The sequence below is a fragment of the Manis javanica genome, chromosome 8 (genome assembly GCF_040802235.1).
Source record: "Manis javanica isolate MJ-LG chromosome 8, MJ_LKY, whole genome shotgun sequence".
Classification (NCBI taxonomy): Eukaryota; Metazoa; Chordata; class Mammalia; order Pholidota; family Manidae; genus Manis; species Manis javanica.
The window spans coordinates 94780770-94799926 of NC_133163.1; the positions used below are offsets into that span (position 1 = coordinate 94780770).

Below are 19157 nucleotides of genomic sequence, written 5' to 3' on the forward strand. Positions count from 1 at the left end.
AAAGAACTTTCATTGAAAACCTACTACAGATTTGGGGTTTTGCATGGGGGATATAGGTTTTCTGAAACATAGACCCTCTCCTCCAGGAAGACACGCAAATCAAGTACTGAGTACAGTACTGCATGATAACAGTGATGATACAAGTATCCCAGAGTGCTAGGCTAGAAAGGAGGATCCAGAAGAGGGGCATCTAAACAAGAGGGGTGACAAAAAAGAAAAGGCTTCCTAGTAGAGATGACTGATGGGGTAAAAGCTTAAAGACAAGGAAGTATTACATACAAATATTAAGGAAAGAGACAAGTGTTCCAAAAAGAAAGAATATTATGTGCAAAGGCATAAAAGTAAGAAACAGCATCATTCTTCAGGGAACTCCAAATTAATCAATATAATTGGAGAAAAAGCCAGCAAGAGTAACAAAGGAGACTTGAAAGAAAAGCAGAGGTTCTACAATGTAGGGCACTGTATGTGTGAGAGATGGATTTTAACCTGAAACTTACGTGGAGACACTAAACAGTCTTAAAAGCAAAAGGTGATATAATTAGACATATATTTTAGGAAGAATATCCAGGCAGCAATGTGGAGAATAAACTAAGAGATTCAAGCTCAAGATAGTGAGCTATCAGAAGGTTACTGCAATAATCTAAGTAAGGAGAAATAAAGACCTAAACCCAAGAAATAACAGAATGGAGGCATCCTTAACCTGGGGCTTTAGAGGGACCTATAAATTCCATTGTGCCATGTGCAAAACTGTGTGTATGTGCACATGCACACATTCACATGTATGTTTTTGGAAAGTCCACAGCTTTCATCAAAGTAGACCAAATCTCCTAAGAATATCAATTAAAAGAGCAGAGGCTCATGGATGGAGCCTTGGAGCACATTAAAGGGGAGAAAACAGGAAGTGAAACCTGTGGAAACTGGAAAAGGGAAGCTAAAATAAATACAAGGAAAATCAAGTAATTTGGGGCTAGAGAATGAATTAGAGATACGGAAAAGGCAGTCACACCAGGTATTTCCTATCCCTCCAGCCCAAGAACAACAGTCTGGGGGACATGACAGCATCACAACCATATCACTTTCACATCCTATTGATTCAGATCATCTGAATTAAGATATTTTGGCTTGTGTCTTTCCAATGCCAATACTCTCCATGTGAGTGGAGGGATTCTTCTAGAGCCCAGTTACAAAGAGAGCAGCTCAGTTTGGTTGTATTAAATTTTACTACATGAAGAAAGGCAGGTAGATGAGCACACATGATTTAATTGGCAACATAACCAGAATCTGAGATAGGACTCAAATTGAGTATACCTTCAAGCCATAATGTCATAAAAATTTCCTAAGATCAAATCACTAGCAGCAATTCGATTTATTCAAAGGTCGGGGGAATGCCAAAGTCCAAAGTGTCTGGCCCTAGCCATTGAGGGAGTATTACTAAGGGAGTACCACTTCCATGCGTTTGAGGTTGGATGTTTGTCACTGCATCCAGGTGGACAGATCCGGTATTAAGAGGGAGCCTATCTGTGTTCTGAATTAAATACATGAAGCTTGTAGACATAAATTTGAAGTCATGCGGAGAAACTCCAAACTATAAAACCTAAACCCTTCCAAAGATTCTGAATTACAAGTGTACAGATTCTATATTCTGTTTCCTCTATTGTTTTCTCATATCCTCTGAATCTGGCAAATAAACGAAGTGATAATTATTCATATTTACCTCAATGCTGAGTTTCTCCCATGTATTGCTCTCCTTTACTCTGGGGACATTTTCATTTACATCATATTCATCTACAGCATCTGTCAGCTTCCAAGGAAACTTTATCATGAAGGTTCGAAGTTGGTTAATGTAGCTGGTCAAAATGTTCACTCCTTTCTCTAGATGTTCATCGAGCTCTATGGAAAACACCAATATTTGCCAATTTTATACATACACACACACGTGTGTAAGATTATACCATGAACTATTATAAAGAACTGCAGAAAAATACGTAACATCACTTCAGTGTTTTCAAATTTCAAACAAAAAATCTGAGCCTGTTCCTAATTACAAATAGCAGCGTGTTTTAACATAACCCTTTTCACAATTAGTCCTTCCTGCCAACTTTTCCCACTGTTAGAACCCATTTTGCTCACTCAATCACACACTGACTTTACCCAACTTCAGCAAATGGCACTCCAATGGCTTAGGCTCTCTGTCCTGACACAGGAATGGGACAATTGCACCCTTCTTTGCTGCTATTCTTACCTTCATAGTGAATAAAAATCTCCTTTATTTGTTTGTTAAGGAAAGACAGTGTAAGATTAAGCAATTGTTCTGAAAAGTGTTTGCTCTGGGTTTCAGAATCACTCTCTCTAATTGCTGAGCAAAGCAAATCCAATGCTGGTGTCAGCTCTTCCACATCTGAGGAAGAACCAAAGAAATTAGTATCAAGAAGACACAATAGGGAACTCCCAATAAAATTAACATGTCCAAAATACCCTATTTATAACGGTTGCAAAGTTTTCCAGCATAAAACAAGGACCAATGTCTTATTCTCAGAAAGCTCACCAAACTTGTAAGAAGTCTTATTATCTACAAATTTTAGTAACTCTATTATTAGTCATTATTTACTGTATTACTAGTAACTAACATTTTGCTGTCCACCTACTATATAAAGCTTAAGTATTGGACTTGTTATTTTATAAATGCCATCTCATTTCTTCCTTTCAACAACCTGAGAAGTAGATGTTATGGCCCCCTTTCCATAGATGAGGATCTGAGGTTCAGAAAGGATAAATAACTTGCCTAGCATAATTTGGAAAGTAAGTGGCAGAGCCAAAATTTAAACTTTAGCAAGCCTGATCCCAAAACCATTCTCTTAAACATTCAGTTGAAAAGTAAGGACATGGGTCCCTAAATCCTGCATTTGCCAGCTGCAGGCCCTAATGAAGTGATTTCTGTTTTTCTCAGCATTGGCTCCACTTCTAGAATTGCATCTCTGCAAACAACAATGATAGGCCATATGGGTTTTAAATTGACAGACAGGTAAAGCTATTCCCATGCTTATTTGCAGACCCACCCCTACCCTTTAGGGCAGAGCACTGCAGGTCAGAGTAGAGTGAGGAAAATCACTCATCACCAAATAGCAGAAAAGTGAATGATAGCCATGCAATGAATCACAAGAGGAGTCCAACTCAACACCACAAACCAGGCCTTTTTCTATAAATTCAAGACTCTAAATATTGGAGCATTTTTAAAAGTTAGCAATTCAAGAAAGAAGAAACCAAAACTCTGCACTCAAAACAAAAGAGAACATTTAAAAAAAAGAAAATTTCTAACCCCCACTCTTAGTGAGAAAACTACATCAATGGAAAAAGCAAGTTGTCATTTTCTCCACAGAACTATAGAGTACACGTTGGTAACAATTTTCTGAAGGACAATTTATCAAAGTGTTTGTGAATGTAAATTGTGTGTCTTTGACCTGAAAATTCTATACCTAGAAATTTATCCCAATAATTTTACATATGGAAGATTATATAAACATATAAACAGCATTTATAGCAGACTGCCAGAAATAGTAAAAACTGGAATCAATCTAAATGTCTAATAGGAGTCTGGTTGAGTAAATTATAGTACAGCCCATACAATGAAATTCTATGCCACCATAAATAGCTTTATCTCTTAACAAGAAAGACGTCTATAATATCAAGTGAAAAGAAAAAGATTATAAAACTATATACAAGGGCAAACACACTTTATTACTCTATCCATCTTCAGTAGAGGATTTACATGGTTACCTAGTCCAAAAATAAAAGCTAGATTTCCTGTTTTTTAAAAAGGAAAAACAAATCTTGAAAAGAAGTGTTGCTAATGTAGCAAAACAGCAGAAGAATCAGGCTGAAAAATATTATAGCTAGTCCCAGTTCACAACTCAGCTATACCATCACTGTACACCTCATACAGCTGCAAGGGAGGGCTACTTTGCACGTGAATTTTACTCTCTTTTGAATAAAATTTTCTTGAATTTGAAGAATCATCTCTTTCTTGCATACTAAAAATACAAAGCACAGTACAAGATGTTAACAATTAACACCCCACTTGGAATGAGCACATTTATAGTCTCACAACTCTCTCAAAGAGTCCACAAAGTATATAAAATGTCATGACTGAGTTTTGGCAAGTAAGTCATCAGAAAACACAATAATTTGAAAGTGATTAAAAGATAAAATAATAAATATGAATGTACAAGTCTTTATTCTACTTACTTCTTAAATATAACTGGGATGGAAAGTGATCAAACTGAGCAGGTACAGAAGATTTTGAGGATGGATTCAAAAGATTTTCCTTGCTCTTCAAAAAGAAATCTACTGTGTCCAGCTGATGATTTTCTATCCCAGCCTTAAATGAGAGAAAATCAGAAAAAAATTGACAAAAGGGAAAAAATCAGGAAACAGATTTTTTTTTAACTTTAGAACTTAGTGTGCTAAGACTGAAAGAGACACAAGGATATCTTTATCTTGCAGAAGTACCTGAGTTCTAGTAAAGATTCTAACAATGACTAATTATGCAACTGGGGACAAATCTAACCTTTCTGAACATTAGTTTCTGTTTAGTAGGAACAGGTTAGACTAGGAAACACTTCCAGCTCTATAATTCTATAATACTAAAACCATTAAACCTAGGTACTTGGGAATCACCCTTGTAGTTAAGCTATAGTCTTTTTTATTTGAGATAAAATGTTAAAGCAGTGTGATGTAAAGTTAACTGAGAAAAAGCAAGCTAAAAACACACTCCCATTTCTGACTAGGTGTCTTAAGGAAATTTTCTATACAGAACATTTAAAAATCACAGGTTAAATATATATATGTACATACATACACAGAAACATATACACAGGCACACATCTTTAAATGTTCAGTTGAACTGGAAAGAGAGAAAAATCCTCAGAGGATAAAAACAAGGAGCATAAACACAAATTCAGAAAATTAACAGCTGTAAATCCAGTCGCTGCCTGAAGGCTTCTGCAAATCACTGATGGCAAAAGCAAGGGTTGGACCAACTAAGGCCCACCAACCAAATTCAGCCCTTGCCTGTTTTTGGTAAGTTTAATGGGAATGTGGCCACCCCCACTTATTTACATATTGCCGATGGCTACATGGCTTTTCTGAGTAGTGGCAATAGAAACCTGTCTGCAAAGCCTAATGTATTTACTATCTGGCCTTTTACAAAAAAAGTTTGCCACTCTTAACCCAAAGCACTGTGCCTAAGAAGAGACCTGGAGAACTTGTTAAAAGGTGGATTGCTGAGCCCTGCCACCACAATGTCTGCTTCTGTAAGTTTGGGGTGGGGCCTGAAAATTTACACTTCTAATAAATCCCAAGGTCATGGTGATGCATTTGGTCTGGGGGACCATACTTGTAGAATAAATGGGCCCAAGTTCAGGGTGTTAACAGACCGGGCAGATTGGGGTGAGAGGTACCGGTGGAAGTTATGTATGGAGGAAGAAAAGGAAGGATAAACTAGGGTCCATGTAACCTGAAAGTCTCTGAAAAATGAAAAACTAGAAAAATTACTGCCCCCCGAGGGAGACCATAAATAAATTACTCCTTAGCTCAGGGTGGTGGGAGGAAAAATTGAATTAAATATGATTAAGGGAATATTCTTGTTCTTATGTGAAAGTACTTAAAGAGTTATGAAGTTTACCCTGAATAGCCAAGGCAATCCTGAGAAGGAAGAATAAAGGGAGGGGATTACACTCCCTGACTTCAAGCTCTACTACAAAGCCACAGTAATCAAGACAATTCGGTACTGGCACAAGAACAGACCCATAGTACTGGCAATAATAAAGACAGTAATCAATACAATCTGGTACTGGCACAATGGAACAGACTAGAGAGCCCAGATATAAACCCAAGCATATATGGTCAAATAATAGACAATAAAGGAGCCATGGATATACAATGGTGAAATGACAGTTTCTTCAACAACTGGTGTTGGCAAAACTGGACAGCTACAAGCAAGAGAATGAAACTGGATTACTGTCTAACTCCATACACAAAAGTAAACTCAAAATGGATAAAAGACCTGAATATGTCATGAAACCATAAAACTCTTAGACGAAAACATAGGCAAAAATCTCTTGAATATAAACATGAACTTTTTCCTGAACGCATATCCTCAGGCAAGGGAAACAAAATAAAAAATGAACAAATGGGACTAAATCAAACTAAAAAGTTTCTGTACAGCAAAGCACACCATCAGTAGAACAAAAAGGCATCCTACAGTATGGGAGTATATATTTGTAATTGACATATCTGCTAATGGGTTAACATCTAAAATATACAAAGAACTCACACAGCTCAACACCCAAAAAGCAAATAACCCTATTAAAAAATGGGTGGAGGATATGAACAGACACTTCTCCAAAGAAGAAATCCAGATGGCCAACAGGCACATGAAAAGATGCTCCACATCACTAATTATCAGGGAAATGCAAATTAAAACCACACTGAGATATTACCTCACACCAGTTAGGATGGCCAACACGAAAAGACTAGGAATAACAAATGCTGGCAAGGATGCAAAGAAAGGGAAAGCCTCTTACACTGCTGGTGGGAATGTAAACTAGTTCAACCATTGTGAAAGCAATATGGAGGTTCCTCAAAAAACTAAAAATAGAAATACCATTTGACCCAGGAATTCCACTCCTAGGAATTTACCCAAAGAAAACAACTTCTCAGATTCAAAAAGACATATGCACCACTATGTTTATTGCAGCACTATTTACAATAGCTAAGATATGGAAGCAAACTAAGTGTCCATCAATAGATGAATGGTTAAAGAAGGTGTGGTACATATACACAATGGAATACTATTCAGCCGTAAGAAACAAATCCTACCATTTGCAACAACATGGATGGAGCTAGAGGGTATTATGCTCAGTGAAATAAGTCAGGCAGAGAATGACAAATACCAAATGATTTCCCTCTTTTGTGGAGTATAACAATGAAGCAAAACTGAAGGAACAAATTAGCAGCAGACTCACAGACTCCAAGAAAGGACTAGTGGTTACCAAAGGGGAGGGGTGGGGAAGGGTGGGTGGGGAGGGAGGGAGGAGATTGTGGGGTATCATGATTGGTGCACATGGTGTGTGTGGGGTCACAGGGAAGACAGTGTATGTCAGAGAAGACAAATAGGGACTCTGTGTCATCTTACTAGACTGATGGACTGTGACTGCAATGGGGTATGTGGGGACTCGATAATAAGGGTGAATGTAATAACTACATTGTTTTTCTTCTGAAGCCTTCTTAAGAGTGTATATCAATGATGCCTTAATAAAAAAAAATAGAGTTATGAAGTTTGCAGCTTCCAAACAGTTCAGAAAAAAAAAAGTACACATACAGTCAAAACAAATATAGCAAAATATTTATAGCTGGCGAATGGTAAAAGGTAAATGGACACTTTTATTATCTTTTTGTAATTTTCCTGTAAATCTGAGATTCTTCAAAATAACATTTAAAAACAATAACCAAATTGTAATTCTGCTAAAAAAAATACAAAAATTTGAATTAGATACCCAATGGGTATGTTTAATACCAGATTAGACATTGCTCAAAAGCAAATTAGTGAGCTACAAGAGAGATATGAATAAATTATGCACAATGTAACAAAGAGTCATGCAAGAGAACTTGAGGAAAGTGTGAACAGTCTATTTCTAAATGAAGTACTACTGTGACAACTAGAAAATACACATTATTTTCAAGTACATAGGACATTATGAAAACTGAGTACTTACAAGGCTACAAACTGAGTCTCAACAAATTTTATGGTATCATACAGACCTTTATTTTTGCAATTAAGGTCCATAACTCATTAGTGAGATATAAAATCATAGTGAAACTGCAGACACTAAAGACAAAAAGATCACAGAAGTAGGCTGAAGGGGAAAAAATAAACAACCCTAAAAGGAACAACAGCTGACTTCTCAATGACAATGGGATCCAGAAAACAGTAAAGTGATCATGATGTGCTAAAAGAAAACTGCCTAACTAGAATTCCATACCCAATAAAAATATCTTTCAAAAATGACAGCAAAACAGACATCATTAATTAGATAAAAATGAGAGTTCAACAGTAGCCACAATCCTCACTAAAGGAACTTCTAAATGATGCACTTCAGGCAGAGGCAAACCCTAAAATGTGATAACAAATTAAGAGCAAAGAATATGTGTCATTATATAAAGAGAAATAAACTTAGATTAATAATAATGATGTCTAATATGATTTATAAAAAGAAAACACAATAATAACAAGTAGGGAAAGAGTAATTGAAAGTTAAAGCTTTCAATGGACTTGTATTATCCAGAAGGGTAAAGTTATTAACTTTGGATTTGATAATTTAAATATGTACACTGTATTTTCTAGGTTATCTTCTAAAAGAATACACTGAGTATTTAATATCCAAACTAGTGGAGGGCACATGAGCTTCTGGAGTGCCAGCAATGTTTTATTTCTTCATCTAGATGGACTTTTTGCTTTGTAATTATTTCTTAAGCTGTGTATATATTCTCTATGCTTTTTATACATGCTATATTTCACAATTCAAATAATAAAGTGATTGTGATTTATTACAAAAACAGACTAAAGGAAGTGATTTAAATGATTATCTCAACAGATTCAGAATAAGCATTTAGAAATAAAACTTCAATACCCATTCATGATTAAAAAAAAACAAACCTCATGGCTGGGGAAAAAAGAGAACTTCATTTTTTTTTTTTTGGTATCATTAATCTACAATTACATGAGTAACATTGTTGACCAGACTCCCCCCATCACCAAGTCCCCCCCACACACCCCACTACAGTCACTGTCTGTCAGCGTAGTAAGATGCTATAGAATCACTACTTGCCTTCTATGTTGTACAGCCCTCCCCGTGTGCCCCCACACACATTATACATGCTAATCATAATGCCCCTTTTCCCCCTTATTCCTCTAATCCCACCCATCCTCCCCAGTCCCTTTTCCTTTGGTACTTTAGTCCATTCTTGTGTTCTGTGAGCCTGCTGCTGTTTTGCTTCTTCAGTATTTTTCTTTGTTCTTATACTCCACATATGAGTGAAATCATTTGATACTTGTCTTTCTCCACCTGGCTTATTTCACTGAGCATAATACCCTCCAGCTCCATCCATGTTGTTGCAAATGGTAGGATCTGTTTCCTTCTTATGGCTGAATAATATTCCATTGTGTATATGTACCACATCTTCTTTATCCATTCATCTACTGATGGACACTTAGGTTGCTTCCAATTCTTGGCTACTGTAAATAGTGCTGCGACAAACATAGGGGTGCATCTGTCTTTCTCAAACTGGGATGCTGCATTGTTATGGTAAATTCCTAGGAGTGAAATTCCGGGGTCAAATGGTATTTCTATTTTGAGCTTTTTGAGGAACCTCCATACTGCTTTCCACAAAGGTTGCACTAATTTACATTCACACCAGCAGTGTAGGAGGGTTCCCCTTTCTCCACATCCTTGCCAATATTTGTTGTTGTTTGTCTTTTGGATGTTGGCCACCCAACTGGTGTGAGGTGATATCTCATTGTGGTTTTAATTTGCATTTCTCTGATGACTAGCAATGTAGAGCATCTTTTCATGTACCTGTTGGCCATCTGAATTTCTTCTTTGGAGAACTGTTTGTTCAGCTCCTCTGACCATTTTTTAATTGAATTATTTGCTTTCTGTTTGTTGAGGTGGGTGAGCTCTTCATATATTTTGGGTGTTAACCCTTTATTGGACCTGTCATTTTGAACATATTCTCCCATACTGCAGGATGCCTTTTGTTCTATTCATGGTGGCCTTTGCTGTACAGAAACTTTTCAGCTTGATACAGTCCCACTTGTTCATTTTTGCTTTTGTTTCCCTTACCTGTGGAGATATGTTCATGAAGAAGTTGCTCATGTTTATGTCCAAGAGATTTTGCCTATGTTTTTTCCTAACACTTTTACGGTTTCATGACTTACATTCAGGTCTTTGATCCATTTCTAATTTACTTTTGTGTATGGGGTTAGACAATGATCCAGTTTCATTCTCTTACATGTAGCTGTCCAGTTTTGCCAACACCAGCTGTTGAAGAGGACAACACCCACTGTATGTCCATGGCTCCTTTATTGTATATTAATTGACCTTATATGCTTGGGTTAATATCTGGACTCTCTATTCTGTTCCACTGGTCTGTGGCTCTGTTCTTGTGCCAGTACCAAATTGTCTTGATTACTTTGGCTTTGTAGTAGAGCTTGAGGTTGGGAAGCGAGATCCCTCCTGCTTTACTCTTCCTTCTCACGATTGCTTTGGCTATTCGGGATCTTTTGTGGTTCCATATGAATTTTAAAACTCTTTGTTCCAGTTCATTGAAGAATGCTGTTGGTATTTTGATAGGGATTGCATTGAATCTGTAGATTGCTTTAGGCAGGATGGCCATTTTGACAATATTGATTCTTCCTGCCTAAGAGCATGGGATGAGTTTCCATTTGTTAGTGTCCTCTCTAATTTCTCTTAAGAGTGTCTTGTAGTTTTCAGGGTATAGGTCTTTCACTTCCTTTGTTAGGTTTATTCCTAGGTATTTTATTCTTTTTGATGGAATTGGGAATGAAATTGTTTTCCTGATTTCTCTTTCTGTTAGTTCATCATTAGCGTATAGGAAAGCAACAGATTTCTGTGTATTAATTTTGTATCCTGCAACTTTGCTGAATTCAGATATTAGATCTAGTAGTTTTGGAGTGGAGTCTTTAGGATTTTTTATGTACAATATCATGTCATCGGCAAATAGTGACAGTTTGACTTCTTCTTTACCAGTCTGGATGCCTTGTATTTCTTTGTTTTGTCTGATTGCCGTGGCTAGGACCTCCAGTACTATGTTGAATAACAGTGCGGAGAGTGAGCATCCTTGTCTTATTCCCTATCTCAGAGGAAAAGCTTTCAGCTTCTCACTGTTCAGTATGATGTTGGCTGTGGGTCTGTCATATATGGCCTTTATTACGCTGAGGTACTTGTCCTCTATACCCATTTAGTTAAGAGTTTTTATCATGAAGGGATGTTGAATTTTATCGAATGCTTTTTCAGTGTCTATGGAGATGATCATGTGGGTTTTGTCTTTCTTTTTGTTGATGTGGTGGATGATGTTGATGGATTTTTGAATGTTGCACCATCCTTGCATCCCTGAGATGGATCCCACATGATCATGGTGTATGATCCTCTTGATTTATTTTTGAATTCAGTTTGCTAATATTTTGTTGCGTATGTTTGCATCTATGTTCATCAGGGATATTGGTCTGTAATTTTCTTTTTTGGTGGGGTCTTTGCCTGGTTTTGGTATTAGAGTGATGCTGTCTTCATAGAATGAGTTTGGAAGTATTCCCTCCTCTTCTATTTTTTGGAAAACTTTAAGGAGAATGGGTATTATGTCTCCTCTAAATGTCTGATAAAATTCAGTGGTGAATCCATCTGGTCCGGTAGTTTTGTTCTTGGGTAGTTTTTTGATTACAGATTCAATTCTGTCACTGGTAATTGGTCTGTTTAGATTTTCTGTTTCTTCCTTGATCAGCCTTGGAAGGTTGTATTTTTCTAGGAAGTTGTCCATTTCTTCTAGGTTTTCCATCTTGTTAGCATATAGATTCTCATAGTATTCTCTAATAATTCTTTGTATTACTTTGGGGTCTGTCATGATTTTTCCATTCTCATTTCTGATTCTGTTGATGTGTGTAGATTCTCTTTTTCTCTTAATAAATCTGGCTAGGGGCTTATCTATTTTGTTTATTTTCTCAAAGAATCAGCTCTTGGTTTCATTGATTTTTTTCTATTGTTTTATTCTTCTCAATTTTATTTATTTCTTCTCTGATCTTTATTATGTCCCTCCTTCTGCTGACTTTGGGCCTCATTAGTTCTTCTTTTTCCAATTTCGATAATTGTGACATTAGACTCTTCATTTGGGATTGTTCTTCTTTCTTTAAATAGGCCTGGATTGCTATATACTTTCCTCTTAGAACTGCCTTTGCTGGGTCTCACAGAAGTTGGGGCTTTGTGCTTTTGTTGTCATTTGTCTCCATATATTGCTGGATCTCTATTTTAATTTGGTCATTGATCCACTGATTATTTAGGAGAATGTTGTTAAGCTTCCATGTGTTTGTGAGTCTTTTTGTTTTCTTTGTACAATTTATTTTTAGTTTTATACCTTTGTGGTCTGAAAAGTTGGTTGGTAAAATTTCAATCTTTTAGAATTTATTGAGGCTCTTTTTGTGGCCTAGTATGTGGTCTATTCTGGAAAATGTTCCATGTGCCCTTGAGAAGAATATGTATCCTGCTGCTTTTGGGTGTAGAGTTCTGGAGATGTCTGTTAGTTCCATCTATTCTAGTGTGCTGTTCAGTGCCTCTGTGTCCTTATTTTCTGTCTGTTGGATCTGTCCTTTGGAGTGAGCGGTGTGTTGAAGACTCCTAGAAAGAATGCATTGCATTCTATTTCCTCCTTTAATTCTGTTAGTACTTGTTTCACGTATGTTGGTGTTCCTGTATTGGGTGTATATATATTTGTAATGGTTATATCCTCTTGTTGGTCTGACCCCTTTATCATTATGTAATGTCCTTATCTCTTGTTATTTTCTTTGTTTTGAAGTCTATTTTGTCTGATACAAGTACTGCAATGCCTGCTTTTTTCTCCTTGTTGTTTGCATGAAGTATCTTTTTCCATCCCTTCACTTTTAGTCTGTGTATGTCTTTGGGTTTGAGGTGAGTCTCTTGTAAGCAGCATATAGATGGGTTTTGCTTTTTTATCCATTCTATTACTCTGTGTCTTTTGATTGGTGCATTCAGTCCATTTACATTTAGGGTGATTACTGAAAGATATACTTATTGCCATTGCAGGCTTTAGATTTGTGGTTACCAAAGGTTCAAGGTTAGCTTCTTTACTATCTAACCGTCTAACTTAAATCACTTATTCAGGTATTATAAACACAGTCTGATGATTCTTTATTTCTCTTCCTTATTCCTCTTCCTCCAGTCTTTATATGTTGGGTTTTTTATTTTGTATTCTTTTGTGTTTCCTTTGACTGCTTTTGTGAATAGACTATTTTATTTTTTGCCTTTAGTTAATATTTGGTTGGTCTGCTTTCTTTGCTGTGATTTTATTTTCTCTGGTGACATCTGTTTAGCCTTAGGAGTGCTTCCATCTAGAGCAGTCCCTCTAAAATACCCTGTAGAGGTGGTTTCTGGGAGGCAAATTCCCTCAACTTTTGCTTGTCTGGGAATTGTTTAATCCCTCCTTCATATTTAAATGATAATTGTGCTGGATACAGTATTCTTGGTTCAAGGCCCTTCTGTTTCATTGCATTAAATATACCATGTATTCTCTTCTGGGCTGTAAGGTTTCTGCTGAGAAGTCTGATGATAGACTGATGTGTTTTCCTTTGTAGGTGACCTTTTTTCTCTCTCTGGCTGCCTTTAATACTCTGTCCTTGTCTGTAATCTTTGCCATTTATTTATTAAATATGTTGGTGTTGTCCTCCTTGATGCCCTTGTATTGGAAGATCTGTGGGCTTCCATGCTCTGAGAGACTATTTCCCCCCCATTGGGGAAGTTTTCAGCAATTATTACTTCAAATATACTTTCTATCTCTTTTTCTCTCTTCTTCTTCTTCTGGTACCCCTATAATGCAAATATTGTTTCATTTGGATTGGTCACACAATTCTCTTAATATTCTTTCATTCCTGGAGATCCTTTTATCTCTCTCTCCCTCAGCTTCTCTGTATTCCTGTTCTGTGATTTCTATTCCATTAATGGCCTCTTGCACCTCAAGTCTGCTCTTAAGTCATTCCATAGATTGTTTTATTTCTGTATTCTCCCTCCTAACTTGATACTTTAGCTCTTGCATATTTCTCTGCAGGTCCATCAGCATGGTTATGATCTTTATTTTGAATTCTTTTTCAGGAAGATTGGTTTTATATGTCTCCCCAAGCCCTCTCTCAGGGGTTGTCTGGGTGATTCTGGACTGGACCAAATTCTTCTGCCTTTCCATGGCAATAGAAGTAGTCGTAGGCAGTTGGCACGTGTCTCACCTTGGAGAACAAAGTCCCTTCATGCTTGCTGGCCTCCTTGCCCCTCTCCCCTGCCTGTGTTGGTTACCCGCACACTGGAAACAGCGTCTGGTTAGTCCCAAGCCACCATGGGCAGGGTCACCGTCAGGGTAGCCCAGAGCCCTGTGGGGAGTGGCAGGTTTTCCAGGTGTGCTCTCCTGTGAGAACAGCACCCCTTTGCGCCCTGTCTCAGCTTCCTCTGCCTGCGCCAGGCAGCCGTGCACCAGCGGCGGCCACTGGGTCTGGCCCGGGTGGCTGCATGCTGGGAGGAGACTCTGGATGGCTGCTGTGGGTGCGGCTGCTCTCTGGCTGCTGGGCTGCTGTGGTAGGACCACACTGGAGGGGGAATGAATGGCAGGCTGTTTATTGCTGTGAGAGGCTTCAGAGCTGCGCTGCCTCCTAGGGGGCTGGAGCGCCTGAAGCTCCTCAGGATTCCCAGCCTGCTGGGCTGAGTGTGCCGGGATGATTCCGTCCAGCTGTGAGGCCCCTGTCCCTTTAAGACTTAAGAAAGCACTCACTTTTCTTTTGTCTCAGGGGAGCCAGCTGCGGGGACTTGCTCACAGATTTTACTTTTCCATTTCCCTAATATCCAGCACACCATGCAATGTGTGTCTGTGTTCCCAGTGCAGATTACTAGGGCTGGGTATTTAGCAGTCCTGGGCTTCCACTCCCTTCCTGCTCCGACTCCTCTTCTCCCACTGGTCAGCTGGGGTGGGGGGAGCGCTCGAGTCACACTCGGCCACGGCTTGTATCTTACCCCCTTCGTGGGACGCTGACGTCTTGCAGATGTAGATATAGCCTGGCTGTTGTACTGTATCCTCCTGTCTCTCTTTTAGTAGTAGTTGTATTTTCAAAAATATATATGGTTTTGGGAGGAGATTTCCACTGTCCTACTCAAGCCACCATCTTGGCTCCTCCTCCCTTAAGAACTTCATCTTATCAAGGTTTTCTTAACACACACACACACACACACACACACACACCCATTAATAGTGAGATATTACAAGTATTCTTTTTTAAAATCAGAAATAAGGTAAGGATGCCCACTAATACTTCCGAGTAGTAGTATACTAGAGGTCCCAGCAGCACAATAAGGACAAGCAAAAGTAAAAGAATAAGGATTTGATGAAACAAATTATATTATTTTGCTATTGTATATAGATCATATAAGACATGAGTAAAATCTAACATAATTATTAGGATTAAGAGAATTTTATAATTTTGCCAGGTATAAAAAAATATGTATAAGTTATATAAATTTCTTTATATTGGTAACAAAATTTAAATTAAAAATATTCCATTTATAATAGCAATATATAGAGTATTTAAATATAAATACATAACCTTATTATATATAGTATTTAAATATAAACACACACACACACACACACACACACACACATACACACACATGCCAAAAATAAAGCTAACAAAGATGTGAAGTTCCTTATGGAAAAGATTGTAAAAATTATAATGTTGAAAGATAAGAGGACCTAAAAAAGAATGGAAAAAGACTGTTAATGGACAGGAAGATTAAATATCTTAAAGATGTTAATTCTTCCCAATTTGATATAAAGATTTAATGTTATTCTAATAAAAACCCTTACATTTTTTTCATGAAATTTAACAAGCTGATCCTTAATATGGAATAGGCTAAGGGAGAAAGAATAACAAAGACTCTCTGAAAAATAATAAAGTGAGAGATTTATAATCAATGCAAGCATGGAACTGGCCCAGAGCTAGACAAAGACCAATATAGAGCATAGAAACAAACTCATGCAAATATGGAAATCTGACACACAGACATTTCAGATCAGTGTTAAAAGGAAGGAATTTGGGGAAAAAAATAGTGCTGAGACAAATGGTTATCAAAATGGTGGGTGAGATGAAAGGAGGGGATAAAGGTCCCAACTTCACAAGATGCATAAATATAAATTCCAAATGGACTTAAATGTGAAAGTCATAATTTAAAAACTTAAGACAAAACATAAAAATGTATTTATTACCTCAGGATAGGACACATTACAAATTATATGCATAAAGGAAAGTACTGGTTAATTAAGCTACACTAAAATTTAGAAGTACATTAAAACAAAGACCCCAAGCAGAAAATAGACAAGCACAGATTGGAATATATTAACCACACTTAAAACAAAGGGTTGGTTTGTATCTAGAATATATCTGACACTATAAAACCACCAAGAAAAAGACAGATAACCCAAGAGAAAAAGAGGAAAAAGACTTAGTCACTTGACAAAAGAAATCCAAACATTCAATATACATATACTAAAAGATGTTCAACCTTGGTCAGGGAAATGCAAATTAAAACCTATCAAACTGACAACATTTTAAAAATCTGGATTTGCCAAGTGTTGGTAAAAATACATAAAAATGAGATCTCACATACACTGCTTGTAAGAGTGTAAACTGATAAAACTTTGGAAAATGAGAGTATTATATAATAAAGTTAAAGATGTACATGCCCTATGACCCAGCAATTCTACCACAATGTACCACATGTGCTACAATAGATGGGCAACAGATGTTTAGAGCAACATTGGTTATAACAGCAAACAGCTAGGAACAACCTAATGTTAAATACATTCATACCGTGGGCCTACTACACAAGGGTGAAAATGAATTAGAGTTACACAATTTAACATGGATGAGTCACAAAAGATCACGCTGAGTTGAGCGGGAGAAACAGGTTTCAAAAGAATATACACCATGATTCCATTTTACATAAAATTCAAAAGTAGTCAAAATTAAACAGTATTATTTAGAGACATATTTATATGGAGTAAGATAAAGAAAAGCAAGAGAGTACTTAAATTTTTCAGAATCATAGTTAACTCTGAGCCTGGGTGAGGTAAGGGATTAGGATGGGTACAGGCACACATTTGAAAGTATTGATGAAAATCTGTATCTAACCTGGATGATGGGTATGAGTGTTTATTATTGTTATTATCACTTAAGTCATACATATTAATTCATTTGTATGTGGTGGAGACTAAGGCCAAAACACTGTATATCATGCAACTCTAATATATCACGCAAACTCACACACATGCATGAATACTGTAAAAGGGTAGAGGCTCTAGTAACAACGCCTGGGTTCAAATCCTGGCACTACCAACACCTACTATCCCTAAATATATGTGAATTAGGTTTCCTAACCTCTCTGTTTCCTCACCTATAAAATGAAGTAATAACAGTACTTACCTATAGGTTTGATAAGAAGATTAATGAGATAACACCTGATTAATGACATTAATATTTAGGGGAAATAACTCTAATAGTAAGTATGATTATTTATTTCTAGACAATGGATTTATATAGTTGACAAACTGTCTTTTTTCCCCTATTATTCCAATTTTCTACAATGGTATTTTACAGTATATAAAAATTAGCTTTTCAACAAATGGTGCTGGAACAACTGATTATCCACATGTAAAGAATGAATTTGTATCCCCTCCTCATAACTTATATAAAAATTAATCAAAATGTACCAAAGGCCTAAATAAAGAGCTAAAACTCTTACTAAGAGTAAATCTTCATTACTTAAGATTATGTAATGGTTTCTTAAGTATGACAACAAAAGTACAAGTGAAAAAAAAATTGACTTTATCAAACTTAAAAATTTTTGTTTCAAAGGACATCATTAAGGTGAAAAGATAACCCACAGAACATGAGTAAATATCTACAAATCATGTATCTCATAAAGGTTTAGTATCCAGAATATATAAAGAACTCTTAGAACTCAACAATAAAGACAAAAAATGGACAAAGGATTTAAATAGACATTTCTCCAAAAAACTATATAATAGCCAATTAGCACATAAGAACATGCTCCAACATTATTACTCATCAGGAAAATGTAAAGTAAACCACAATGAGATACCACTTCACTTTGACTTCACAACCACTAGGATGGCTGTGGGAAAAAAAAAGTGGACAAAAACAAACGTCAATAAGGATATGGAGCTATTGGAACCCTCATACATTGCTGAAAGGAATGTAAAATAGTGCAGCTGCTGTGGAAATAGGTGCAGCTGCTAGTGGTTCTTCAAAAAGTTAAATTCACTGCTAGGTATATACCAAAATGAAAATATGTGGTGACACAAAAACCTGTACACCACTGTTCATAGCAGAATTATTTATAATAGCCCAAAGTGGAAATAACCCAAAGGTCTATCAACTGATGAATGGTTAAACAAAATGTGGTATACCCATAAAATGGAATATTATTCAGTAATGAAAAGCAAAGAAGTACTGATACACGTCAGAACATGGATAAACCTTAAAACACGATAAGTAAAAGAAGCCAGTCACAAAAGGCCACATATTTTATAATTCAGTTTATATGTAACGTCCAGAGTAGGCAAATCCAAAGGCAGAACATAGATTAGTGTTTTGGACTTAGGGGTCACAAAGATACAGGGAAAAGGAAGATTGCTGAAGTCTGTACTGAGGCAAGCTCTGCTGATAAACAGACCTTGAACACTGTTAAGAGAACCTGGCCCTTCATAATGCACTCAGATCCTAGCCAGTTCTGGGAACACTGGAACAGCCAATTATCTTACAAGATCACATGAATTTGTAATAAATGAGGCTTATGTAAGAATAGTTATATAATTGTTTGTACAAGAGTATAAAGTGGGAACTGTAGGGCAACAACCTGAAGCCTCACCTGTGGAGTGGATGCAGTGCCCAGGATCACTGTCCCAGAGGCTCCAGGGTGGCTGTATCAGAGGCTTTCCAGCTGGTGCAACTCAGATGCTGCCTACTTGGTCTAGTGAAGTTTTTAATTTTTATTTCATCTTCCATTTATCTGCTTACCTGCCTTAACACTTTGCAAGAAATAAAAATTTCTTCCTTTAATATATTACTGTGTTCAGTCTCATTTCTGCCTTTTCAGATCCTTAAAACCTTATCTTGAGCAAAACAGAGGAATAGTAAGTAATTGCTAATAGGTACAGAGTTTCTTACTGGAGTAATGAAAATGTTCTGGAATTAGTGGTGATGGTTGTAACAACTCTGAATACTAAAAACCACTGAATTG

The 19157-nt window shown here is 36.8% G+C and overlaps 1 protein-coding gene across 7 annotated transcripts in view; it reads right to left on the minus strand.

Moving 5' to 3' along the window:
* Nucleotides 1–19157, minus strand: part of SPG11 (SPG11 vesicle trafficking associated, spatacsin) — a 115660-nt gene that overhangs the window by 75401 nt on the left and 21102 nt on the right. For all 7 annotated transcript variants that reach the window (XM_073211739.1, XM_073211736.1, XM_073211734.1 and 4 more), the window contains 3 exons: nt 4243–4375; nt 2243–2398; nt 1715–1890 (listed from right to left, as the gene is read on the minus strand). In XM_073211739.1, the coding sequence (XP_073067840.1) occupies nt 1715–1890; nt 2243–2398; nt 4243–4375 (465 nt within the window). The remainder of the gene's footprint in view (nt 1–1714; nt 1891–2242; nt 2399–4242; nt 4376–19157) is intronic.